Source organism: Pan paniscus, chromosome 15, assembly GCF_029289425.2.
Source record: "Pan paniscus chromosome 15, NHGRI_mPanPan1-v2.0_pri, whole genome shotgun sequence".
Classification (NCBI taxonomy): domain Eukaryota; kingdom Metazoa; phylum Chordata; class Mammalia; order Primates; family Hominidae; genus Pan; species Pan paniscus.
This window is the reverse complement of record NC_073264.2, coordinates 51,539,188-51,561,009: the sequence shown is the minus strand read 5'-3', so window position 1 is coordinate 51,561,009 and position 21,822 is coordinate 51,539,188. Positions and strand designations below refer to the sequence as shown.

Genomic DNA, 21,822 nt, shown 5'->3' with positions numbered 1-21,822 from the left:
GTGTGAGAGAATTCAGCTTGGTAGAGGGTTGGCATCAGAGGCTGTTTTTCTGGGTTGCTTGTTTCCTTCTACCTACTCTGCTCAGAGCTTTGTCCATCACTTTTCCCTTCCCTGTTCGTATTCTCTGTCCACTCTATCACTATTTGCTCTGAAAAACTACTTCCTTCAGACTATTGCCTTGCTCTGCTTGTCTCTTACATGGGCATCTCCTTGTTTTTAAGATACATATCTAAACAGAGTTTTTGTTTTATCTTTACAAGTGGTTAAAAATTTATTTTGTTGCCGGGCGCGGTGACTCATGCCTGTAATCCCAGAACTTCAGGAGGCCGAGGCAGGTGGATCACCTGAGGTCAGGAGTTCGAAACCAGCCTGACCAACATGCAGAAACCCTGTCTCTGCTAAAAATACAAAAAAAATAAGCTGGGCTTGATGGTGCATGCCTTTAATCCCAGCTACTCGGGAGGCTGAGGCAGGAGAATCACTTGAACCCAGGTTGCGGAGGTTGCAGTGTGCCGAGATCACGCCATTGCACTCCAGCCTGGGCGACAAGAGCAAAACTCCATCTAAAAAAATAAAAATAAAAATAAAAAAATTATTTTGTTGCTTAAGTATAGATACTTGTGTCTAGGAAAAAAAAACTAAGCATGTCAAAATTTTAATAACAGTTAACTCTGGGCAGTTGGATTATAAGTAATTATATTTTCCCTTTCTACTTTTCTGTAATGCCTAATATAAAGTATCTATGATTTTTTAAAAATGTTTTCATTATTAAAGTAATAACATGCTAATTATAGAAAATTCATACACTAGAAAAATAAGTGTTACGTGCAGGTTTTTTTCTCCCATTCCTCCTCTAGAAACTTTTTTCTCTGCATGGGTATATTATTTTTTATTTTGTTCTCAAACTCTCTTCCCCACAACTAAAATGTTTGGAATAGTACTTGTTTTTTTTTGTTTTTTTGTTTTTCCTATCAGTCCTTTGATTGAACTCTTTCTCCACTTTTGTTCCAGCAACTAGGGAGAGGGGCCCCATTTCATACCATTTTTAAAAAGCTATTTCAAATACCTTGAAGAACAGTTTGGACGAGTGTCTCTTAGAGTCCTATTTTATTCTCTTGGCTCTTCCTCCATCCTCTTCCTGTTAGTGAAATCCCTAAAGTATTATATTATACCTTTTGTTGGCATAAATGAGTAAGCAAATTTTGTTCGTTGTTTTTTATTTGAGAAGGGGTCTCACTCTCTCACCCAGGCTGAAGTACAGTGGCACAATCACAGTTTCCTGCATCCTCAAACTCCCGGGCTCAAGGGATCCTCCTGCCTCAGCGTCCTGAGTACCTGGGACTACAGGTGCAGGCTTCCACACCCAGCTAATTATTTTATTTTTTTGTAGAGTTGGGGTCTTGCCATCTTGCTCAGGCTGGTCTCAAACTCCTGGGCTCAAGCGATCCCCCTGCCTCAGACTCCCAAAGTTCTGGGATTACAGGTGTGAGCCAGCACACCTAGCCCAGATTTTTTAGTTGGAATAAGATAATGAGACTATCCCAAAATGTCTTCAATATTTTATATTCATCAATTCTTATTGTGTTTTAAAGCTGTAAAATGTAAAGCTGAATTTGATTGTGCGTCTGTGATCCTTATGTAATCTTACTGAAATGTGAACAATGATATTCTTTCCTAGTTTGATGTTAGTATTTGATGTATGAAATCTGTAGTTACTCTTAAGCCCTTTGTTTTGGTTTAATTACAGGGTTGTCGTTTTGGAAAGTAGGCCAACAGAAAATCCTACTGCACACAGCAATCTCTACATCTTGGCTGGACATGAAAATAGTTACTAAGCAACAGAAACTGATCTCAAATGACAGGAAAATGAATATACTCCATTGAAAGGAAAAATAAGGAAATTCAATACAAACTGCACTATGATTTGCTTTAACTATTATGGGTTATATTGCAAATGATCTGTACTTTAGGGTAGAATTCAATATTTTCTGCAGCTGGAAACAGCTAGTCTATCTCTTGCCACTGTGTGGTGGTTATATCAAGTTTGCTTAATAAAAGCTATGAGACAAATAGTCCTCTAGTTCCAGGAAACACAGTCTTTTTTTAAAAAAAACAATGTTTGTAACAAGGGTGCCATGGTATTTTTAGATAACTCATGATTATCTTAAGAGAGGTAAATTTAGTGATCATTTTATATCATGTCTTATTCCTTCTTAATGAACATAATTTGTTAAATTCTCAAGCAAGGTTTTCACTTTTATATTGGCCATTCTGTATGTTTTTGTAAAACAGAATATTTAATCCTTATTTATTAATCTCTTGCTGGAGTGGTGTAATGTATCTAACTTTTAGCAAAGGAGGGTTGCAGAGCAGCTTAAATTTTTTTTATAATGTATAAGAATTTTGTTTATCTTTTAAGAGTAGTAAAGTACTTTGAGTGTTTGGGGGTTCAACACACACATGCAATTTTGCTTAACAAAAGTATTTTATAATAGTTTCATACAGAATTACCTTAAAAGGGAGTCTTATGTTTTCAACTACAGATAGTTGTAAGGGATCATACAGAAGATATTGATGATAGTTGAAATATTCTTAGAAGGGGTGTGTATGTCTAGCTGTGTCTACCATGTGTATGTATTCTTGACAAGCAGTATAAAATACCTGTGATTTTTCTTTACATTAGGGATAATGCATAAGGAATTAATCTTCATATATATTATCGTCCCTAATGTAGCAGGGGGAAGTATTTAATTGCCCATGATATGTATTTTACTTATACTATGCCAGAGAGGAAACTATAAAGTAATTACACATGTAATCTTGGGTTTTTCACATATGTAGGTATTCATTTTGAGTAGGTTGAAGAAGAAAAAAAATATTTAAATGAATTGAATTCCTGATGGGATAGTATCAATAAGTATTTAAAAGCCAGTATTCTAAAAATAATAAAGGGTAGGTTCATTTTTGAGTTTGTTTTTCTTTTGCTATTGTTAATATTCAAAATTAAAGTGTTACATTGGTACCTGTTGTCTTAATGCATTTATTGAGAACAGCATTGAGATGATGAACAAGGGGTTAGCAATAGCAAACTCTATAATTATTTTGACTAATTACTTAAGAGGAAAACAGTATAAGTATCTCATTCAGTATTTAGCAATTCTGTAAAATAAGTATTATCTCTATTTTTCAGATGAGGAAGTAAGGGTTTAGCAAGGTTAAGAGATCTATGCAATTTACACAGCAAGTTAGTAGTTGAGCCTGACCATGAGTCTTCTGACTCTGTTCTTTTCACTATGCAGTACGCAAACAATAAAATGTTATACAAATGGAATATAAAGTTATTTATTCTTTAAAAATGCACATATGATATGATTTCAGTAAGTGTGTGGCTGTTTATTTTGGCTATGTTAAGAATACGGGATACAGTAGATGACAGGGGAACCATCCTCAAAACGGGGGACATTTACATGATGGATAAGAAAGCCAGAATCCTCCTTTTCTTACTGAATCCTGGCAGCCAGATCTTTACCATCCCACGGTGGAATACCGAAGAGTCTTCTCTGTGAAATCTGACCAATGCAAGTGAAAAGGCCTCATTAAGATCTTGATGTCAGACATGTCCCGGCTAAACTGCCCAGCTAGATGACACTACAGTGAAAATCATAGTTGGCAATCCCACCATCCCACGCATTATGTCTAGACCTTGCAGTTAGTCTTTTAGTCCTGTGCTCTTAAAAATGAGCAAACAACCAAGGATTACAAATAAATGAAAGAGAAAAAACAGTCTGGGGAAAACAGAGGAAACAGGCTATGAAGGGTAAGGAGAACATCAAAAGAAAAAGTATTTTCAGAAGGATGTTGCAACCATAAGTGAGTCAAGGGCAGGGTACTTTTAAAAAGTTGGGTTTCAAAAAAACAAAAAGAGCTCTTAGAAAATAATATGATAGCATAGCTGAATAATTCAACTAGATGGCTTAGAATATAAAGATGAAATTTCTCAAAAAAATTTTTTAAATGGAAATGTTGAAAAAAGTTAAGAAAATTGACAGCCCAGGAGGTCTAATATGTAATCTCCCAGAGTTCCAAAAAGAAAACAGAAGAAACCATTAGAGTGTTTCAATAATTTTTTCAGTATTAAAGAATATCAGAGTCTAGATTGAAAGAACACAGTGGATGAAAAAGACCTTTACCAAAGCACATCATTACGAAATTTCAAGGACACTGGAGTCAAAAAGAAGATCTACATTTCCAGAGAAAAAGGTCAGGTCAGATACCAAGGAATAAGACTCAGGATACCTTTATTTTTATTTTTTGAGACAGGGTCTTGCTCTGTCACCCAAGCTGGAGTGCAGTGGCACAGTCTTGACTCACTGCAACCTCCGCCTCCCAGGCTCAAGCCATCCTCCTGCTTCAACCTTCTGATAAGCTGGGACTACAGGCACCCACCACCATGCTCAGCTAAATTTTTTTGTATTTTTTATAGGGTTTCACCATGTTGCCTAGGCTGGTCTCAAACTCCTGTCTGCCCACCTCAGTCTCCCAAAGTGCTGGGCGTGCAGGCGTAAGCCACTGCATCCAGACCCGAATAGCTTTAAATTTCAACAGAAGCAATGCCTTCAAACTTGTGAAAGAAATTTCCAACCTAAAATTCTGTATCTGACTAAATGTAACATAAAAGTCAAATGAAGAGTATAAAAAAATTTGCCTCCTATATATCCTTTCTCAAGAAGCTACTAAAGGATGTGCTTCATAAAAAGGGCATAAACCAAACAAAATGACATAGGATGCAGGAAATGGGATTTAGCACAGGAGAGAAATGAAAGAAATCCCCAGATGATGAGGATGGAATATCCAAGGATGACCACTACACCAGGCATAGAGAGTATATTGAAGCGTATCAGAAGATCCTGGCCACACGTTTTTAGAAAGATTAATAAAATATCCAATGTATCTCAGTATCTTAAGAGTGAGGCAACCAGCAAACTAAGAGGTTCTTCCTGAAACAAAGCCTGAGTCAAGAACGTGGGTTATTTTAGAGATCCCAGAAACTAGGAGTGAGGGACTTGTGATATTGCGAAGGAGAAAGGGGAAAGTCAGTATAAAACATGGTGTATTATTGAGGTCATTTCTGTGTAGACAGTGGGAGCTTGATTCCACCAGGTCCTCAAAGAAGCTATGTGATAGCTCCCCGAATTGCCTCCTGAAAGACAAGTGGCTGGAGCATTTAACCGTACGCTGTCATTTTTCACTCATCAAGTTGCTGCCAAGGGCATTATCTCCTTGCACATGGGGCAGTTTGCACATGGGCACAGTAGGCTCCTTAAGTGTCAAAGAAGACCCTGAGACAGAAAGCTGAAAGAGTAGGAAATGGGTCTTCAGTTCCCATGGAACTGTCCACTGATACTGGCTGGAATCAGAAGGTGGGTGGAGGAGATGCTTTTCAAGGCTCCAGGGTTCAATCAGAGATGACGGTGATTCTGGAGAAAAACTAACCAAGCCAAACAAAAAACTGGCAGTTAACTCCAGGAAAGCAAAATGGGCAAAAAAAAAAAAAAAAAAAAAAAAGACCACTGGATGAATGGCATAACAATGTTTGTTAACAAAATATTCATCTAATCAAAATTGCAGCAACTATATTGGGAGAGGACATGGTATTGTGGAGGTTAGAAAAGTTATCAAATTCTCATTTTCCACAGTAGGAAATCAGTGGATAATACCTAAAAACTGAAAATCAAGGGATTACATCGAACAAAATCTGCACAGCAAAGGAAGCAATCAACAGAGTGGGAGAAAATATTTGCAAACCATACATCTCTTAAGGGGTTAACATCCAAAATACATAGTGAAATAACTCATAGCAAGGAAACATCCCAATTTTAAAATGGCAAGGCCAGGTTGCATGGCTCACACATGTAATCACAACACTTTGGAAGGCCAAGGCAGAAGGATCTGTTGAGACCAGTCTGGGCAACATAGTGAGACCCCATCTCTACAGAAAATTTTTTAATTAGTTGAGTGAGGTGGTGCACACATGCAATCCTAGCTACCCAGGAGTCTGAGGCAGGAGAATCACTTGAGCCCAGGAGTTCGAGGTTCAGTGAGCTGTGATTGTGCCACTGCACTGAAGCCTGGGCAATAGAGCATGAAGACCCTGTCTCCAAAAAAAAAAAAAAAAAAAAAAAAGCAAAGGACCTGAATAGACATTTCTCAAAAGAAGACATACAAATAGCCAACAGGGCCAGGCGCTGTGGCTCACGCCTGTAATCCCAGCACGTTGGGAGGCCGAGGCGGGTGGATCATGACGTCAAGAGATTGAGACTGTCCTGGCCAACATGGTGAAACCCCGTCTCTACTAAAAATACAAACAAATTAGCTGGGCGTGATGGCCGCACGCCTGTAGTCCCAGCTACTCGGGAGGCTGAGGCAGGAGGATCGCTTGAACCTGGGAGGCAGAGGTTACAGTAAGCCAAGATTGTGCCACTGCACTCCAACCTGGCAACAGAGCAAGACTCCGTCTAAAAAAAAACAAATGGCCAACAGATATATGAAAAAATACTCAATGTCACTAATCAGGGAAATGCAAATTAATGAGATATCACCTCACACTGTTATTATCAAAAAAATGAAAGAGGCTGTGGTGGCATATGCCTGTAATCCCAGTGCTTTGTGGGGCTGAGGCGGGAGGATCGCTTGAGGCCAGGAATTCGAGACCAGCCTGGGCAAACATAGCAAGACCCTGTCTCTATTAAAAAAAAAAAAAATTTAAGAAAAATTACCTGGGTGTGGTGGTTATGCCTGCAGTCCCAGCTACTTGGGGGGCTGAAGTGGGAGGATCCTTTGAGCCTGGGAGTTAGAGGCTGCAGTGAGCTATGGTCGCACCACTGTACTACTGCCTAGACACCAGATCAAGGCACTGTCTAAAAAAAAATGCTGGAGAAGGAAACCCTCGTACACTGTTGGTAGGAATATAAATTAGTGCAGCAATTAAAACAGTATGGAGGGTCCTCAAAAAAAATTAAAAATAGAACTCTGTGATCCAGCAATCCCACTACTGGGTATGTGTCCAAAGGAAATGAAATAAGTATGTTGAAGAGTTACCTGCGCACCCAAGTTCATCACAGCATTATTCACAGTAACCAAATAAATCAACCTAAGTGTCCATCAGTGGATGAATGGATAAAAAAAAAAAAAATAGGGTATATATACACAATGGAATACCATTCAGCTTTGAAAAAGAGAAGGAAATCCTGTCATTTGTGACTACATGGATAAACCTAGAGGACATCATGTTAAGTGAAATAAGCAAGGCACTGACCCACAAATACCACATGATTTCACTGACATGTGGAATCTGAAAAAGCAGAACTCATGGAAGTAGAGAGTAGAAGTGTGGTTACCAGGGCCTGGAGCTGTGCTGGGGGATCTTAGTTTGGGGATGGGGAGATGTTGGTTAAAGGATACAAAATTTCACTTAGGAGGGTTTGGGTTTTTTGTTGTTGTTTTTTTTTTTTTTTTTTTTTTTTTCGAGACGGAGTCTTGCTCTGTCGCCCAGGCTGGAGTGCAGTGGCGCGATCTCGGCTCACTGCGAGCTCCGCCTCCTGGTTCACGCCATTCTCCTGCCTCAGCCTCCCGAGTAGCTGGGACTACAGGCACCCGCCACCATGCCCAGCTAATTTTTTTGTATTTTTAGTAGAGATGGGGTTTCACCATGTTAGCCAGGATGGTCTCGATCTCCTGACTTTGTGATCTGCCCGCCTCAGCCTCCCAAAGTCCTGGGATTACAGGTGTGAGCCACTGCGCCCGGCCAGGAAGGTTTTTTAATCAAGAACATTATTTCGTGGCATGGGGATAATATAATCTGCCAAAATAATGAAAAGTTGTTTTTGAGGAGAGAGATGGAAGGGCATGCTTTGTGATAACAAACTTTTACAGGTCTATTTGATTCTTTATGTGCATGCATACGCTTGATTTTTTTCATGTTAAAGAAAAATGTAACTTTAAATAAAAGCATGAACCCCTGCATGACCAGAACAGTGTGACAAAGCCAGTTTCTTACACTGTACTTTGTACACAGTAGGCATTCAATAAATATCAATTGAGTGTAGCTAATGTATGCATCATGTGGAAGGAGGCAAAAGTAGCTGGAGACAAAAAGCTAGGTGAAGTAAATCCCATAAGGTCTTGTGAGAAAAAGCAGTTTCATCAAACTTCTTTTCTTTGGCTAAGCCTCCTCTCCAGCCTTCTCTCCCACTATTCTGCCAAGCACCCTGGGATACTGGCACATAGAGGCCATGATCACTCCAGTTTCATTGCTGGGCTCATAATGGCTCTTCCATCCTACAGTTCTGATTTATTTTATCAAACCTTAAATCCTTTACCTTAATGATACTCAGTTCAAGCCATAACTTTTCTATGACAGCTCTGACCACTTAATCCAAATCCAAATCGTTTTCTGTTTCTCAGAATTTCTACAGCACATATGGATTGTACATTTCAGTGTAACATTCAATTGTTACCTACTAGCCAAACCACTTAGCACTTACCTTAGACAACTTATTCAACCTGTCTAGGCCTCCATCTTTTTCTCTGTTGATTGGAAATAATGGCCCCTTCATTGGTTGTTAGGAGGATTAAAGGACATAATGTGGATTAGTTTCCCGCTCATAGCAGTAACTCAAGAAAAACAAAAAAAGTTGACTTATTTATTTTTCACCAAGAAGTTCACTAAGGGCATAGGTATGTTTTCATTCTTTAACTGTTCCTTTCAGTATGTCACATATTGGTGGACTTAGCATGGGGCTTTTAAATTTTTTTTCTAATTCCTTTGGGTATATATTCAGTAATGGGATTGCTGGGTCAAATGGTATTTCTGGTTCTAGATCCTTCAGGATTCACTACACTGACTTCCACAGTGGTTGAACTAATTTACACTCCCACCAACAGTGTAAAAGTGTTCCTATTTCTCCACATCCTCTCCAGCATCTGTTGTTTCCTGATTTTTTAATGATCGCCATTCTAACTGGTCTAAATGGGGAAAGGACTCCCTATTTAATAAATGGTGCTGGGAAAACTGGCTAGCCATATGTAGAAAGCTGAAACTGGATCCCTTCCTTACACCTTATACAAAAATTAACTGAAGATGGATTAAAGACTTACATGTTAGACCTAAAACCATAAAAACCCTAGAAGAAAACCTAGACAATACCATTCAGGACATAGGCGTGGGCAAAGACTTCATGACTAAAATACCAAGGGCAATGGCAACAGAAGCCAAAACTGACAAATGGGATCCAATTAAACTAACTAAAGAGCTTCTGCACAGCAAAAGAAACTGCCATCAGAGTGAACGGGCAATCTACAGAATGGGAGAAAATTATTGCAATCTATCCATCTGACAAAGGGCTAATATCCAGATCTACAAAGAAATTAAATTTGCAAGAAAAAAACAACCCCATCAAAAAGTGGGCAAAGGATAGGAACAGACAGTTCTCAAAAGAAGACATTTATGCAGCCAACAAACATGAAAAAAAGCTCATCATCACTGGTCATTAGAGAAATGCAAATCAAAACCACATTGAGATACCAACTATAGCATTTTTTAAAAGAAAATATCTTCATGAACTTGAGGTCTGCAAAGATTTTTTTTGAACAGAACATTAAGTTTTGACTATAAAAAGGTTGGTATGGTGGCTCACACCTGTAATCCCAGCACTTTGGGAGGCCGAGGTGGGCAGATCACTTGAGGTCAGGAGTTCGAGACCAGCCTGGCCAACATGGTGAAACCCCGTCTCTACTAAAACTACAAAAATTAGCTGGGCATGGTGGTGGACACCTGTAATCCCAGCTATTCAGGAGGCTGAGGCAGGATAATTGCTTGAACCTGGGAGGTGGAGGTTGCAGTGAGCCAAGATCGCGCCACTGCACTCCAGCCCGGGCAACAAGAGTGAGGCTCCATCTCAAAAAATAAATAAATAAAAGTTGGTAAAATAGGCATCATTAAAATTAAGATTCTCTACTCAAGACGAGTAGAGAAAATCTTCATTTTATAAAAATGAAGACAAGCCACAGAATGGAAAAAGAGGCTTGTATTACATATAGCCACAAAAGATCTCCCAGAAGACATTAAGAACTACAATCAATAAGAAAAAGGCGGACAACCCGGTAGAAAAAGGAGCAAAAGATTTCTAGCAGGCATTCCACAAAAGATAGCATCCAAGCAATCAATAAATATGTGAAAATGTATTCAGCTTAATTGGTTATCAGATAAATGCTCCCTTCAAATGGATGCTGGACTGCTAAAAACACCAGATGTCCTGTATACCATAAACAACCACTTGGTGAAGCTTAAAAAAAGCAAAACCACTCACTGCATTTGTGTGAAATGGTTCATTAAATCATCATGATACTCAACCACATATTCTTTCCTCAGTAATTTTGCTAAGTGTAAGATTTAGCACACTGTAAATGTGACATTTGATTTTGGGTATCTGACTTTATCCTGGTCATGTTTCTTAAAGCTAAGTCTTCCTGGATTAGTTACCACCATGATTATCTTACAGTGAATAAAAGACACAAGAGAATCCAGAGATTTCTGTTGATCATGGAGCACCTGCCAGGGTGCCAGGGCATCCTGGCCATTTGACATGTAAATGATCTACATAAAGCACTGACTCTGGGTCAAACTTTCAAGTCCATAATTACTTCTCAGTTTGTGGTTTCTGAAAACCCACAGTGAATAACAATGTCCATTTAAATTCCTTAAAGTCCAGTTCGCAATCTCCTCCAGGATTTCACAACCTTGATATGGTTTGGCTGTATCCCCAACCAGATCTCATCTTGAATTGTGAATTGTGGCTTTGCAACTTCTAAAGATCAGAAGCTAAAGTAATAACATGGAATTTTATGTTAGATAGAGTATTAGGGGGGTCATAGAGCTTCCTTGAGGTTCCTAAAATCGTATTATACAGCTGCCTACACTAATAGCCTATGTCATATCAGGAAGTGATGCTTACATTTTATTGAGAGAAAAGAGAAAAACAACATTATTGGCACCTGCTCTGGGCCAGGCACTGTGTTAAACATTTTACATGAGAGATCTCATCTTCAAAATGAGTCAGTGAGGCAGCTATAATTATCCCTATTTATAAGTAGAATAGAAAAATACAGTAGATACTTCTCATGCTTTATGTTTGTCTTTGAAGACCCTTCCAATATTAGAGTAATTTCCCGCCTTGTGACTCTCGTGTCTCCAAAGAAGAAGCCCAACTCCCTTTCCCAACACCTAGCAGCTAGGGTGCAGATTCCTCCAACCAGACTTACTCACACAAGTCTCAGTCTGAAAGAGAGCAGCACAAGGAAGTACGTGCTGTCCTGAACCATTGTTCTGGCTTGGATGGTGGAGAGGAGTCTGGCCTTTGTGGGTAGGAATGATGCAGAGTCGTGGGTATAGCATCCAGCATTAGCAGAGCCAAGTATAGTGCCAGCAGCAGCAGCGGCAGCTCTAAAGTCTGGCTGAGGCAGTCCTGCAGAACAGTTTTGTTACTGTTTCTGTGTAGTCTCCAGATCTGGCTTTCTGACCCTTCTGGAGATTCCTCAAGCTATTTAATATCCTTGAATAAATCCCTTTCTGCTTAAACAAGCTGAAGAGACTTCTGCAGTTGTCAGCTAAGATCCCAGAATACAAATGAAAACCACACTGAGATACCAATTCACACCCACTAGGATGGCTACTATCAAAACAAACAGAAAACAAATGTTGGTGAAGATGTGCGGGAATTAGAATCCTTGTATACACTTTTGGTGGGAATGCAAAATGGTGCAGCTGCTGCATAAAACAGCAGCAGTTCCTTTAAAAATTAAAAATGGAATTACCATATGATCCAGCAATCCTACTTCAGGTATATACCCAAAAGAATTGAAAGCAGGGTCGCAAAGACATTTGTACACTTGTGTTTATAGCAGCATTAATCAAAATGGGTGGAAGCTTGGGTGGAAGCAACCCAAGTGTCCACTGGAAAATGAATGGATAAAGAAAATGTACATACATGCAATGGAATATTATGCACTCTTAAAAACTAAGGAAATCGTATGCTACCTGTGTACACCTTGGATGAACACAGTTGACCTTGAAGACATTAGGCTAAATGAAATAAGCCAGTGACAAAAGGACAAATACTGTATGATGCTACTTACAAGAGGTACCTATAGTAGTCAAATTCATAGACACAGAAAATAGAATGCTGGTTCCCAGGGGTCAGGAGAATGGAGAATTTTCTTTAATGGGTACAGAGACTTGGTTTTGCAAGATGATAAGAGATCTGGAGATGGATAGCATTGGTTGCACGATAATGCAAAAGCATTTAATACCACTGAACCATACACCTAAAAATGGTAAAGATGGCAAATTTCATATTATGTGTATTTACCATATTTTTTTAAAAATAAAGGTTGACAGTACCAAATGCTTGCAAGGATGTGGAGCAACTGAAACTCTCATATGTTGTTGATGGGAATGCAAAATGACACAGCAATTTTGAAAAAGCCTATAGCAGTACCTTAGAAAATTAAATATCTATTCACCATACAATCTAGCCATTTCAATTCTTGGTATTTACCCAAGAGAAAAAACACATATACCTACAGAAAGACTTCTTCAATAGCCAGGGGTCAGGGATGGGGGACACGGCAACATGTGGTATGCTTATGAGGGAATGGTTCTACATCTTGACTTTATCAATGTGAATATCCAGTTATAATACCGTACTCCAGTCTTGCAAGATGTTATTACTAGGGGAAACTGGGTAAATAGTATACAAGATCTCTATGTGTGATTTCCTTTTTTGTTGTTGTTTTTTGTTTTTCGAAACAAAGTCTCTCACTGTAGCCCAGGCTGGAGCGCAGTGGCGCGATCTCAGCTCACAGCAACCTCTGCCTCCCAGGTTCAATTCTCCTGCCTCAGCCTCCCTAGTAGCTGGGACTACAGGGCACGTCACCACACCTGACTAATTTTTGTGTCTTTAGTAGAGACAGAGTTTCACCATTCACCATGTTGGCCAGGCTGGTCTCAAATTCCTGACCTCAGATGATCCGCCTGCCTCAGCCTCCCAAAATGCTGCGATTACAGGCGTGAGACTATGCCTGGCCCTCTATGTGTGATTACTTACAACTGGATGTTTACAATTATCTCAAAATAAAAGCTTAATTAAAAACAAAAACAAAAACCTTAAAAGCCAGGTGTGGCAGCACACACATGTAGTACTAGCTACTTGGGAGGCTGAGGCAGGAGGATTGTTTGAGCCCAAGGAATTCAAGGCTGCAGTGAGCTGTGATCACGTCACTGTACTCCAGCCTGGGCAACCACAGCAAGATCCTATCTCTAAAAAACAACAAAATTTTAGACATATTCTTGACCAATACACAAAGTAACTTTCCTGGTTTCACTCAGCCAAGAAAGGGTAGAACCCAGATCCGAGCCCAGGTCTGGTGGGCTCTCTGGCCCTTGCTCCTCCACCATGTGCTGTCTCCTTTCTAGAGATTCCCCCATGAGCAGATGCACGATGTGGTGGCAAGAGTGCTGCTCTGGCAGTGGGAAACATTGGGTTTCTCCAATAGAAACCCTGGGAGTGTGGATTAGGACTCTGAATGACTAAATAAATGTTTTTCCTTGATTGCTAAGCCTGAAATGAATCCCAAAACTTAAAATTTAAATTGTTTTCAGTGGAGTAGGGAATACATTTTAGTAGTAAATAAATTTCTCATCCAAACAGAAAATAATACACAGGGATTATCATCGTCATGATGATAAAAGCTAACATGGGGCCGGGCACGGTGGCTCACGCCTGTAATCCCAGCACTTTGGGAGGCAGAGGCAGGTGGATCACCTGAGCTCAGGAGTTTGAGACCAGCCTGGCCAACACGTGAAACCCCGTCTCTACTAAAAATACAAAAATTAGTTGGGCGTGGTGGCACATACCTGTAATCCCAGCTACTCGGGAGGGTGAGGCAGGAGAATCGCTTGAACCTGGGAGGCGGAGGTTGCAGTGAGCCGAGATGGCACCACCGCACTGCAGCCTGGGCAACAGGTCAAGACTCCATCTGAAAAAAAAAAAAAAAGCTAGCATGGATTTAGCACTCAATCCTCACAACGTGAAGAGGTAGCTCATTTCAATGTTGCAGACGACACATATGAAACATCAGGAGGTTAAGGAACTTGCCCAAGTTCTCACAGACAGTTACTAGCAGAGCTGGATTTGATCCCAGACAGTCTGGCTCCAGAGTTCACACTCTTATTGGGGAAATCAGGTCAGATGATATTGTAGAAAAATGAATAGGTTGTTGTTTAAGGTGAAGGATTTATTTTATTATTTTCGAGGAATACTGTTTAAATGCATGTTTTTTACAAGGACCGACATGTGGATTCACTTTCGATGCCTCACAATAAATATCTCACTCCTAATATTTGACAATGAGCCATTCCTGTGAAAGCTATTTACAATAATAGAACTTTCACATGTGGTTTTAACTATGATCTTCACACAATCCTTGGCATGCATGCAGTTTAGAGATAATCTTATGGAACTATGTAAACTTTTTTGATCAATACATGACTAAAAATTCAACGGTTGTCATGGAAAATGTATCTTGGGTGCCAGAGGTTTTTGTTTGTACAACTAGCTTTATAGACGCTAATGAATAAGCATCACAGAGTTTCTGAAAGGGAGGAGAAAGGTGATAGGACTTACAGTATTAACTCCATTTAAAAAACAGATGCATTTCTTAGAAAAAAAAATCATCCTAAAATTCCCAGGGAGTCTCAAGGGGCCCTAAGTAGCCAAAACAATCTTGAAAAAGAAGAACAAAGTTAGAAGCCCCATACTTCCTGATTTTATAACTACAAAGAACAGTAACTAAGAAGGTGTAGTACTGGCATAAAGACAGATGCATTAGTTCATTCTCATACTGCTATAAAGATACTACCTGAGACTAAGTATAAACTACCCGAGGCCAGGCGCAGTGGCTCACGCCTATAATCCCAGCACTTTGGGAGGCCGAGGTGGGTGGATCACCTGAGGTCAGGAGTTCGAGACCAGGCTGGCCAACATGGTGAAACTCCGTCTCTACTAAAAATACAAAAATTAGCCGGGTGTGGTGGCGGGTGCCTGTAATCCCAGCTACTCGGGAGGCTGAGGCAGGAGAATCGCTTGAACCCAGGAGGCAGAGTTTGCAGTGAGCCAAGATCGCACCACTGCACTCCAGCCTGGCGACAGAGTGAGCGAGACTCCGTCTCAAAAAAACAAACAAACAAACAAAAACAAAACTACCCAAGACTGGGTATAGGCTTTCTTTATAAACGAAGAATGTTTTATTGACTTACGGTTCCACATGGCTTGTGAGGCCTCAGGAAACTCACAATCATGGTGGAAGGCAAAGGGGAAGCAGGGACCTTCTTCACAAGGTGGCAGGAGACAGAAGAGAGAGAAGGGGGGAGAGCCCCTTATAAAACCATCAGATTTTGTGAGAACTCACTCACTATCAGAGGAACAGCATGGGGGAATCACACCCGTGATGATCCCAATCACCTCCCTCCCTTGACACGTGGAGATTACAGGTCCCTCCCTCGACATGTGGGGATTACAATTCAAGATGAGATTTGGGTGGAGACACAGAGCCAAACCATATCAATAGACCAAGCGAGCAGAACAGAGAGCCAGAAATAAACCCTTGCATCTGGACAAATAATTTTTGACAATAATGCCAAGACTACAAAATGGGGAAAAAACATGCTCTTCAACAACTGGTGTTAAGAAAACTGGATACCCACATGCAAAAGTTGGAACATTATCTTACATCATATACAGAAAGTAAGCCAAAATGGCCAACATGTAAGCCCTTCATGTAAAATCTAAAGACCTAAATGCAAGATCTTCAATTGTCAAACAAAGCACTAATGTAAGATCTTCAATTATTAAACTTCCAGAAGAAAACAGGAGAAAAGCTTCAGGACATTGGATTTGGCCATGATTTCTTGGATATGATACCAAAGGCATAGGCAATGAAAGAAAAAATAGACAAATGGGACATCAAACTTAAAAACATCTGTGAGTCAAAGGAATCAGTCAACTGAATGAAAAGGCAGCCTACAGGAGAAAGTAATTGTAAACCATATATCTGAAAAGAGATTAATGTGCAGGGTATATTAGGAACTTCTACAACTCAATAACAACAAAAACATAACCAAATAACCCAGTGAAGAAATGGGCAACAAACTTGAATAGACATTTCTCCAAAGAAGATATACGAATGGCCAATAAGCACATGAAAAAATGTTCAGCATTACTAATCATTAGGAAAGTGCAAATCACAACCTCAATAGACTATCACCTCACATCCATCAGGATGGCCACTATCAGGAGAACCAAAAATAACAAGTGGTGGCAAGGATGCAAAGTTAGAACCCTTGTATACTGTTGGTGGGAATGTGAAATGGTGCAGTCACAGTGGAAAACAGTATGGCAGTTCCTTAGAACATTTAAAATATGTTCACCATATCATCCAACAAGTCCACTTCTGGGTATATACCCAGAAGAATTCAAAGCCAAACCTTGCAGAGGTGGAAGCAACCCAAATGTCCATCCACAGATGAATGAAGAAAGAAAATGTGGCTGGGTGTGGTGGCTCACGCCTGTAATCCCAGCACTTTGGGAGGCTGAGGCGGGTGGATCATGAGGTCAGAAGATTGAGACCATCCTAGCTAACACGGTGAAACCCTGTCTCTACTAAAAATACAAAAAATTAGCCAGGCGTGGTGGCGGGCACCTGTAGTCCCAGCTACTCGAGAGGCTGAAGCAGGAGAATGGTGGGAACCCGGGAGGCAGAGCTTGCAGTGAGCCGAGATCGCACCACGGTACTTCAGCCTGGGGGACAGAGCGAGACTCCATCTCAAAAAAAAAAAAAAAAGAAAATGCAGTGTCTACACACAATGGAATATTAAGCAGCCTTAAAAAGAAGGAAATCCTGTCACATGCTGCAACATGAATGAACCTTGAGGACATTGTGCTAAGAGAATTAAGCCGGTCACCAAAGGACAAGTACCATATGATTTCATTCACATGAAGTATCTAAAGTCATGAAAATCATAGAAACAGAAAGTATGAAGGTTAGGGTTAGAGTAACCAAGAGCTAAGGGGAGAGGGAATTCCTGTTTAGTGGATAGAATTCCACTCTTGCGAGATGAAAAAGTTCTAGAGATCTGTGTACAACAATGTGAATGTACTTAAACTATGAAACTATACACTTAAAAATGGTTAAGACAGTAAATTTTGTGCCTGGTGCAGTGGTACGTGCCTATAGTCCCAACTATTCAGGGGGCTGAGATGGGAGGATCACTTGAACCTAGGAGTTCAAGACCATAAGCCGGACACAGTGGCTCATGCCTGTAATCCCAGCACTTTGGGAGGCTGAGGCAGGTGGATCACCTGAGGTCAGGAGTTTGAGACCAGCCTGGCCAACATGGTGAAATCCCGTCTCTACTAAAAATACAAAAAATTAGCTGGGCGGTGGTTGAGGGCGCCTGTAATCCCAGTTACTCAAGAGGCTGAGGCAGGAGAATCGCTTGAACCCTGGGGTTCATGAAGGTTGCAGTGAGCCGAGATCAGGTCACTGCCCTCTAGCCTGGGCAACAGAGCGAGACTCTGTCTCAAAAAAAAAAAAAAAATACTGTAGTGAACTATGATCATGCCTGTGAATAGCCACTGCACTTTAGCCTGGGCAACATAGTGAGACTTCATGTCTAAAAAAAAAAAAAGGTAGTACATTTAATGTTATGTGTTTTTTACCACAAGAAAATATAATGAAAGCATTTCAAAGAAAAAAAAAGCAATGGATGCATTTCTAAGATAATCTGTATGAAATCTATTTTATGTAAAGCGAGAAATATTTTTAAATGCAAATAATTCATACTTCTTGCCCTTTCCTCTCTTCTTCCCCATTTTGTCATACTTTATTTTATGTCTGTTTTAATATTGGGTTCCCATAAGGTAGATTTATATTTCTTTAACCATAATTAGAGCTACCTAATTTGAAGCCAACAGTACAGTAGTGTGAGAAGAATGCAACTTGAAATTGAGACCCAGGTTCTAGGCCTGTTTGTTGTCACAGATTTGCTTTTGGACTCTGAATGAGTCATTTAAATTTTCTGTATCTGTTTCCTCAAATGCCAGATGTGCCTTCTCTCCTTCACAGACCCTTGTGAAGTGTTTTGAAAAACAAAAAGTACAATGTAAACACCAGCCCTCCAAGTCCTCCTATCTAGTTTCCTCCATGGAGGAACCCCTCTTGGGGGGAGGCAGGAGAGTTTGCTCTGCAAGGAAACACAGTGTTTCATCTTGACAAAGTGGCTTCTGAGTCTCCAGTGCCCAGCATGGTGTCTGACACATGTCAGCAGGAAAAGTTGGCTTTCCAAACTGCTGATTCTGTGTTACAGCTTTAAGCTAAATTCAGACAGTAATTAATGTTCTTTCCTATTTATTCGATCTCAAAAATGTACACTTTGCAGGGCTTTTCTCTAGAATATAATGATGCCAAAGTCATGATAGTGCAGAAATGTTCATAGATGGCCTTATGATTAAGCATGTTTAGCAACCAACTGTCCAAAGTGGCAAATAGATGTATAACTTGAGGTTTTGAGACTTATTTCCTGGAGAGGATCATATTCATTGACTCACTCACTGGTAGCCCAGGGCTAGCCACGTAAACCTTCCAGGGTTTTAGTGTTAATATTGCTGAGCTCTCCTGGCATGTGGGTTTGTTGATGAAAGTACTGGGTGGTTCTTTGAAAACCTGGAAATGTGAAAACAGTGTTAACACTCAGAAAAGAGGCCAGGTGTGGTGGCTCACACCTGTAATCCCACCAATGTTGGGAGGTCGAGGTGGGTAGATCACTTGAGGTCAGGAGTTCAAGACCAGCCTGGCCAACATGGTGAAACCTTGTCTCCATGAAAAACACAAAAATTAGCTGGGTGTGGTGGCACATGCCTGTAGTCCCAGCTACTTATACCACTGCACTCCACCCTGGGTGACAGAGTGAGACCCTGTCTCAAAAAAAAAAAAGAAAAGAAAAAAAGACTCAGAAACAAAAGATTTTAGAAGAAAAGGTACTTTAAAAGGACTAGCTCATCATATATAAAGTACAATAAAGGCCGGGCACAGTGGCTCACGCCTGTAATCTGAGCACTATGGAAAGCTGAGGCGGGTGGACCACTTGAAGTCAGGAGTTTGAGACCAGCTTTGCCAACATGGTGAAACCCCATCTCTACTAAAAATATAAAAATTAGCCAGGCATGGTGGTGTAGGCCTGTAATCCCAGCTACTCTAGGAGGCAGAGGTTGCAGTGAGCCAATATTGCACCACTGCACTCCAGCCAGGGTGACAGAGACTCCATCTCAAAATAAATTAATTAATTAATTAAAAAGTACAATAAATATTTAAAAGGAAAAATACATACAGAATAACTAAGGTTAATTAGAGAATGAAGACATTTTACTTTACTATTGGCTGAGCCTATATATAAAATCAGAAATGCTAGGCTCCTTTTAAAATTGATTTTCCCATATATTTACATTGATTCAGCAATCTTTTTTTTTTTTTTTTTTTTTTGAGATGGAGTCTTGCTCTGTCACCCAGGCTGGAGTACAGTGGCACAATCTCGGCTCACTGCAACCTCTGCCTCCTGGGTTGCAGTGATTCTCCTCCCTCAGCCTCCCGGGTAGCTGGGACTACAGGCATGCACCACCATGCCTAGCTAATTTTGTATTTTTAATACAGACGGGGTTTCACCATGTTGGCCAGGCTGGTCTCGAACTCCTGACCTCATGTGATCTGCCCGCCTCGGCCTCGCAAAGTGCTGGGATTACAGGCATGAACCACCATGCCCAGCTGATTCAGCATTCTTTTCTATCTCCAGGTAAGGGGAAAGTTATTTGCATGCCTGGCTTTGTAACATTCTAGCAGTGACTGGTCAAGAAGAATGCGGCTGACACCTGGCTTCTCTTCAGGATGTTGTGAATTCGGATTGGACCAGCAGGTCTGCCCTGCTGTTAGCTCTCTAGGGCATCCAAGGACAGAGGATCATTCTCAAGGCATTCTTAGTTGTTCTAACTCCATTCACCACTACAAGAGCATGGGCTTTGGAAATAGGCAGAGTTGGGCCTGAAACCTGTGTTCAGCCCTTGATAGCAGGGTGGCTTTGTCTCTACTGATCAATCTCTCAGAGCCTCAGCTTCTTCTTTCATAAAATAGGCCAGTTAATAATCCCAGTCAGTTAACAAATCCATGTAAGATTGTCATAAAGATCAGAGATAATGTGGATACTGAGCCTGAAATGCGTCCCTAAATGATAGTTATTAGCTTTTGTCTGTATGGACTCTGGAATCAATTTCTTTCCCAATTCCACTTAAAACAGAGACAATAAATTCAAGTATTTCCTCAAGCTGCTGTAGAGTGTCATTTTAAAATGACATTGACTCAACTCCCCTTTCCTTACAACATAATTGGAAAAAAAAAAAAAAAAAGCTGGCTGGGCACGGTGGCTCATGCCTATAATCCCAGCACTTTGGGAGGCTGAGGCGGGTGGATCACGAGGTCAGGAGTTCGAGAGCAGCCTGGCCAACACAGTGAAACCCCATCTCTACTAAAAATACAAAAAAGTAGCCAGGTGTGGTGGCGGGTGCCTGCAGCCCCAGCTACTCGGGAGGCTGAGGCAGGAGAATGGCTTGAACCTGGGATGCAGAGTTTGCAGTCAGCCGAGATCGCACCATTGCACTCCAGCCTGGGCAACAAAGCGAGACTCCATCTCAAAAAAAAAGAAAAAAGGCTTCAAGCATTGGCCCTGGGTTCTGCACTCAGATGAGGCTTCAGTGTTCTGCCCAATCTCATGGAAGTTCATTCTCCTGGTGCTGGAGCTGCACACACATGAAGTTGCTGAGCTACCATGAGAAGGGAGCATATAGACAAGATGAGTCTTCCCGGTAGCCTAAAAAAAAGGAGGAAGGTGCTACACTGTGCATCATTTTAAGTGCTCTGCGCCAGCTCTCAACGTCCTACACATTAACTCAATAATCCTGACAACCACCACAATGCATTAGGTAGTATTAGCAAAATGGTTAGGAGAAAAGATTCTGGAGTCAAACCACCTGCATTCCAATACTGACTTCACACTTCACTAGCTGGGTGTCCTTAGGCTAGCTACTTATCCTCTCCAACTCAATGAGAGTCATCTGAAAGCTCAGGATGATATTTAATGCCTATCTCCTGGGGTTATTGTGAGGCTCATGGGTCAAATATTCTTAGCATAATGCCTGCCACAAAGTAAGCACTCATTAAATAATGTTGTTATATAGGCAATAGTAATTATCTTGCACAAGATCAAACACCAGTAAGTAGGTAGAAATCCTGGTCTTCTGACTCCAAATTCCAGGCTTTTTCTGTGACCATATGTTACCCTACTGAATGTTTATTTTTCCTTAAATGATTAAAATACCATAGTACGGTTTGTGCTGTTCTAAGAACACTGAAGTATTCTCGCTAATTATACAAACTGCAAAGAAAAGATCACTATTAGCAGAATATAATGCTGTTTCACTTTGCACTGGCTTGAGAAAAAGCCCCCACATAACAGACCATTTCTGAGATTCCCAAGAGCTATACTTTCCAGGAGTTATATACTTCTTTGATACCAAAACCAGTGTCGCACCTGCCAATGGAAAGGACTGTCAGTTTGACTAGTCTAGAGGCCACGTTACCTTCTCTCTTTTGTGCTAAGTGGTG

At 40.6% G+C, this 21,822-nt stretch overlaps 1 protein-coding gene across 4 annotated transcripts in view; it reads left to right on the top strand.

The window, feature by feature from the left end:
* The window catches only part of MAP4K5 (mitogen-activated protein kinase kinase kinase kinase 5), a 116,841-nt gene extending 110,653 nt beyond the window's left edge, over nt 1–6,188 (top strand). For 3 of the 4 annotated variants that reach the window (XM_055097565.2, XM_055097564.2, XM_055097567.2), the window contains one exon: nt 1,748–6,188. In XM_055097565.2, coding sequence (XP_054953540.1) covers nt 1,748–1,835 — 88 coding nt within the window. In that variant the 3' untranslated portion in view covers nt 1,836–6,188. The remainder of the gene's footprint in view (nt 1–1,747) is intronic. The other variant, XM_063596198.1, reaches the window with a different exon arrangement.
* The last annotated feature ends 15,634 nt before the right edge of the window (nt 6,189–21,822 follow it).